Source organism: Leptinotarsa decemlineata, unplaced genomic scaffold (genome assembly GCF_025532065.1).
Source record: "Leptinotarsa decemlineata unplaced genomic scaffold, Ldec_3_MD MMD2_P_RNA_scaffold_6, whole genome shotgun sequence".
NCBI classification, from domain to species: Eukaryota; Metazoa; Arthropoda; class Insecta; order Coleoptera; family Chrysomelidae; genus Leptinotarsa; species Leptinotarsa decemlineata.
The window spans coordinates 18,052,609-18,058,813 of record NW_027412533.1 but is presented as its reverse complement, the minus strand read 5'-3'; the positions used below and the strand labels follow the sequence as shown (position 1 = coordinate 18,058,813).

Here is a 6,205-nt window from a genome sequence, read left to right as displayed (position 1 = left end):
TATTTGGATGCAACAAATCTGTATGGTCATAGCATGTCTCAATCACTACCTTTTGGAGGGTTCACATGGTTGACCTCCGATGAAATAAGTAAACTAGATATCGTCAGTATTCCAGATGAAAATTCTCAAGGATACATTCTTGAAGTTGATATTCATTACCCCGTTGAAATGCACGATTTACATTCAGACTTACCATTTTTGGTTGAAAGTATCATACCGCCTGGGTCAAAGTCTAAAATAGCCAAACTTATACCTAATTTGAATGATAAAAATAAATATATCGTTCATTATAGAAATTTTAAACAGGCGCTTCGTAATGGTTTAAAGCTGATTAGAACCCATAGAGTTCTCAGATTCGATCAGTCACAATGGTTGAAAAAATATATCGATTTAAATACTAAACTAAGAAATGAAGCCACCAATAAGTTTGAGAAGAATTACTTCAAATTAAATGTGAACTCTATTTATGGGAAAACTTTGGAAAATGTTTACAACAGTAGAGAAATTCGAATTGTTACACATTGGGAATCTATACGGGGAGGAATGGGTGCCAACGCTTTGATAGCTCGCCCTAATTTCAAAACATTATCCATAATTGCAGAAGACTTTGTAGTCATACATATGGATAAAGTTAAGGTTTGTTACAACAAACCATTGTATCTGGGGTTTAGTATATTGGATATGTCGAAAACTGTCATTTACGACTTTTTCTATGATGTTATTAAAAAACATTTCGGATCACGTTCTTCTCTTCTCTACACCGACACAGACTCTTTGATTTTGAAAATAATGACAGATAATTTCTTATGAATTTATCATTGAGAATGTTGATAAATTTGACACTTCCAACTATGCGTTGGATAATAAGTTCCATGTGCCAGTTAAGAAGTCGGTAATTGGAAATATGAAAGACGAACTTCCAAACGATCCTATTATTAGTTTTCATGGGACTGGAGCAAAATCATATCACATCCAAAGTGTGTCAAATGAAATTAAAAGGGCTAAGGGTGTCAAAAAATCCGTGATTAAAAATCGGATTTCAATTGACGATTACATTAGGATTGTTGAAACAGGTGGAACAATATTGCGAAAGATGAATGTATTCAGAAGTGATTTACATGATATTTATACTTTGATGTGTAATAAAGTCGCTCTGTCGCATAACGATGATAAAAGATTCATAATTCCGAATACTACCAAAACATTACTTTGGGGTCATTCCGATATTAAATTTTATCAAACAAGCTCCCAACAGAATCTGAGAATTCTTTTGGAACTAATGAAAGATTCCAACAATACCATCGATGAAAATCTAGATCTTCTTATTGCATTATTGGAAGAGCAATCGAGTAATTGAATTTTACAAATCTAATTTTTGCTTTTAACATTTTGGAAAATTCATATTTGACGAAAAGAATCGTTCAAATCGTTTGTGGTGTCACTATAAATTAGAATTAAGATTTCATGTTCATAAGTGATTGAGTCACAATTAGTTTAGCGCGAGTATATGATTTAGAAAAAATATTCAATTATTATATTTTATTCCAAAACTGACAATTGCGCGTATTCGCCATTTTTGGGAAAAAAGGATGTTTAGTATCTAAGTTTTGTAACTTTGTGGGTAGAAAATATCGATATTTAAACAAAAATTTATGATTATATGTCTCTGAAGTCTAGACAATTTCATTATTTTATTGAAGGGAAGCGAGAAGATGTTTGGTTATTTGGAGAAAAAATATTTTATCATTATATGCTGTTGATGTCGAGACAATTTTCATTCTTTTATTGAAGGGATGCAAAAGGTTGTTTGGTTTATTTTTGGAGAGAAAATATTTTATGATTATATGGTGCAGTATTCTACTCAATCTCATTATTTCATTGAAGGTATGCCAAAGGATGATTGGTTTATTTGAAGAAAAAATTCGGGTAGGAAACCCTGACCGTAAAATCCATTAGCACGTTTAGAAGTGCATTGGCATATTTGAGATAGAAACCCTCGAAGAGTCCATTCAGGAACTTTTATAGCGTGTCTAGACAATATTATTTTATTGAAGGGATGCAAGAGGTTGAATGGTTTATTTGAAAAAAAATTCGGGTAGGAAACCCTGATCGTAAAATTCATTAGCACGTTCAGAGGTGCATTGACATAATTGAGGTAGAAACCGTCCATTAGGACATTCGGGAAGTTTTACAGGGTGATAAAGACGGAATTCTAACAATTTTGTGATTTTATGACCCTGCACTCTGGACAATTGTAAAATCTCAAATTTGTTTCTACCAACAATAAACTCTTACTACCCTTTTCTTCCATTTTTAATTTTGTATCGTTGGGACAAATCATAAGACTCGAATTCAATCCCCACCAGAAAGGGCTGACCTTTCCGAACACCAGAACAGAATCAGAAGGGACAACACATCATTCTGTTTTAGTATCTCTTACCCATCGAACTAACTTGCAGTGACACAGTCAAGTCAAGTAATATAGTTGACTCAAGCAACCCAATAATCATCAACGATTCTTAGCAGTTGAAGTTATCTCAATGTAAGTACAGTGTACTATATTATTCATTTCGAATTGAAAGGGTTATAATTTTAGGAGTGTTTAGTTTTTTGAATTTCTAATTTGTATTCAATTCAGTGTTCATATAAAATTATCTATTCCAAAAGTATTTTTTTTTGTGTAAATCAACTGATTTTCATGAAAGTAGATGTTTTCGAAAGAGAGTTTTTATTTATACTTAATATAACCTTGAATATTCTGAACAAAATTTGAATGTTTCTGAAAGGAAGTTGAGATGTGACGATGATATATGAAATTCTTTTCTGAAATTGCTTCCTTCTTTTCAGTTTCTAATTTTTTTTTGTATAATTCAGTGTTCATATGAAATTATTAGTTCAGAGTTTTTTTTTCATATAATTCATTGTTTTCTATGAAAGTAGTTGTTTTTATGTAAACGTAATACAACCTTGAAAAGTGTGAAACAAGTTTGAAGTTTCTAAAAGGACATTGAGATTTTGATGATGTTATATGGAATTCTTTTTTGAAATTGATTCCTTCCTTTCAGTTCAATAAAGCAGCCAGGTGAAGCAACTCCATCAAAGCCTTCAAATCTCAGCAGCTGAAAATTCATCTCGATGTAAGTACAACCTACTATATTATTCATATCAAACTGAGAAGGTTATATTTTAAGATGAGATTAATTTTGGTAAAGAACGGTTATTTATACTTAATACCTATAACCTTGAATATTCTGAACAAAATTGGAATGTTTCTGAAAGGAAGTTGAGATGTGACGATGATATATGAAATTCTTGTCTGAAATTGCTTCCTTCTTTTCAGTTTCAATTTTTTTTTTTGTATAATTCAGTGTTCATATCAAATTATTAGTTCAGAGTTTTTTTTCATATAATTCATTGTTTTCTATGAAAGTAGTTGTTTTTATGTGAACGTAATACAACCTCGAAAAGTGTGAAACAAGTTTGAAGGTTTCTAAAAGGTCATTGATATTTTGATGATGTTATATGGAATTCTTTTTTGAAATTGATTCCTTCCTTTCAGTTCAATAAAGCAGCCAGGTGAAGCAACTCCATCAAAGCCTTCAAATCTTAGCAGCTGAAAATTCATCTCGATGTAAGTACAACCTACTATATTATTCATATCAAACTGAAAAGGTTATATATGAGAATAATTTTGGTAAAGAACGGTTTTTGTTTTTCTATAAAGTATTTTTTTTTGTATGATTCAGTGTTCATATGAAAGTAATTGATTTGAATGTAATTTTTGTTTCATGTAATTCAATGTTTTTTTGAAAGTAGTTGTTTTAGAAAGGGTACTTTGTGATTAAAAGTTACTTCTTCGTATATAGTTACCTCTTTTGAAATTGCTTTTTCTGAAAGATTTCCACTGTTTTGTATCAAGGTGATGAAAAGAAAAGATGAAAACTTTTTTGTTAGCTAATTAAATTTAATCATATTATATTGTCTATTATTTTTTGATTTCAGAACCATGTCTTTGTTGAAAGAAGCTTTATTAAAACCATCAAGCTCTGTGAACCGATCAGAAATGTGTGAAATGGTGCGCAGGGATGTAATTGTCCACCAGAACGTGATCATTCAGGAAGGCGGGGAGATACCACAACCGGTGATGACTTCCATTCAGCAGATGCACAATGCTAAATCATTTTTAAATGGATTCAATCCAAACCATGTGGAGATGAATGACAATCCCTCAAACATTGATAATGTGATGGCGACTCACACCCAGAATCTTGATGAGTCACTTCCGAACTTATCACAGACTGTTGTGAGTAACATATTAGAGATGGAGGAAACATATTCGAAGAATATGGGATCTCCACATAGTTCAATCATTCAGAACAGTTCGGATGATGACCTTGAGAGACGAAAAAGAAAAAAAATGGAGAGTGATGAAAAAATAATGAAGAAGGCGAAGAAGTCTAAAAAGTCTAGCTCGAAGTCGCCATCTAGAAGGAGACACAAGGCGAAACACGAAAAAAGGGATAAAGTCAAGTCGATAAAAGTGAGAGAGATGGAAGTCATAGCAGGACCTTCTACATCACTCCATCAGGTAATTATCATTACTCAAACGCGACAAGATGTTAGTTCATCATATCCTTTCATTCCACAGGTTCCTGAATACGACAATGTTAGTGCTGGAAGCACGCCTCCCCCAACGATTGACCTCGAAAAATCAGACGATTGGTTTTCATTTATGAGATCCAGGAGAGACAAATTTCTAGAGATGTATCACGCTTACAATGGCTTCGAAACGGAATATAGAGCGAAGAGGGAAAAACTTGTTGAACTGGAAGAGCAAGTTTCTCTCCTCAAAGTGGAATGTGAACAAATGAGAGCAGCTCAACGAGAGAGATCTGCTCACATGAAAAAACTTTCTCCCAAAATTCGACAATTGGAAATCTTCAGTAAGGAGATACATGAAAATTCCATCTTACATCTCTTGTAAAAATTTTTATCTTTCCCTATACATTTGCAATTCATGTTTCATAATATTTTCTATATTATTTTCATATCTGTATTATTCAGAGCAATCGTGTCGAGAAATCTCCCCCAATAAATCTTTTGTAAATATTTTTTTTGTATGTTGCTAATAAAGTTATATGTGAGTGTCACTTTCTAGTCATATTTAAAAGTGTAAAATTGATCATTCATATTTGAAAAAATGAATAATGAATGTATCAGTTAATCATTTAGTTTAAAAAAACAAAATAAAGTTATGTAATGCAATTTCTATTTATATGTAAAAAAGTATATTTTATATTTTGAAAAATAAATAAGGAAAGTAATGATTAGTCATTTTTATTTCTAAAAAACAAATAATATTTATGTATGTTACTTTCTACTCATAACTAAAAGTGCAAATCTGATTATTCAAAAAATATATAAAAGTAACAATTAGAAAGTTATTTTCAATCTCTGAAAAAATTAAAATGATTGTAGCATTGATTATTAAATGTCGTCAATGCCACAGATCAGAAAAAATTCTACATCCTATATTGAGATAGATGACTCAGATGAAGTCAAATCAATGGTTATTTTTCAGAAAACAGAATGAGATTATCATTCATTACATTCAAAAGTTATCTGTCGAAAACAAAGTCAATCGTTAGGGTTAAAACTCCATGTCAGAGGGTATATGACATTTCATAACACAAGGTCGTATGAGATATAAATATCTCAGCGACTTGTGATGTCATCTGATATTATATGACTTGATCATAATACAAGATCATGAGACACGCAAAGTTGTGTTCATATATCGAGGTCATGTGACACAAAATATCCCAAGGATTTGTGATGTCATTCATTGTCAATGTCGAAAGATTGGAGATTTTCAGCTTCACACTGCAAGTAACAGACCACTTGTTCCCTCATCATGAATCAAGTAACACCGGTTGTGCAAGAAGCCGATTCAACGAGTGAACCATATTTCGTTCCTTCTGAGGATTCAGCTTATGGAGACATTCAAGTTGAAATTATCAATTCAACGGGTGTGGACAACAACTTTGATGGATATTCAGACACCACAATTGATTTGGATGAGGACCGTGGTTTCGAATTCGACGCTGACGAATACGGTCTATTTGACGACCCAAATGATATCGACGCCGACTTTGGTGTGATGAATGAATTTTTTCCAATCTTTCGGGATTCACCCAGCCCTGAC

General features: G+C 32.2%; 1 protein-coding gene across 2 annotated transcripts; it reads left to right on the top strand.

The window, feature by feature from the left end:
* Positions 1-2,254: 2,254 nt before the first annotated feature.
* Positions 2,255-5,170, top strand: LOC141480186 (uncharacterized). Of its 2 annotated transcripts, XM_074170073.1 has the most exons (5): positions 2,255-2,542; positions 3,066-3,137; positions 3,560-3,631; positions 4,003-4,588; positions 4,649-5,170. In XM_074170073.1, the coding sequence occupies exons 4-5, from the start codon at positions 4,007-4,009 to the stop codon at positions 4,982-4,984; spliced, it is 918 nt and encodes a 305-aa protein (XP_074026174.1). In that variant the 5' UTR covers positions 2,255-2,542; positions 3,066-3,137; positions 3,560-3,631; positions 4,003-4,006; the 3' UTR covers positions 4,985-5,170. The 2 variants fall into 2 exon arrangements, with proteins under 2 accessions (XP_074026174.1, XP_074026175.1); XM_074170074.1 differs by lacking the exon at positions 3,066-3,137 and having other exon boundaries at positions 4,649-5,169.
* The last annotated feature ends 1,035 nt before the right edge of the window (positions 5,171-6,205 follow it).

Excerpts from the sequence above, each read along its gene's own strand:
- LOC141480186 (XM_074170073.1), top strand. The coding sequence starts at position 4,007 with ATGTCTTTGTTGAAAGAAGCTTTATTAAAACCATCAAGCTCTGTGAAC. Across the intron at positions 4,589-4,648 it reads CTTCTACATCACTCCATCAG|GTTCCTGAATACGACAATGT; the intron begins GTAATTATCATT and ends TTCATTCCACAG.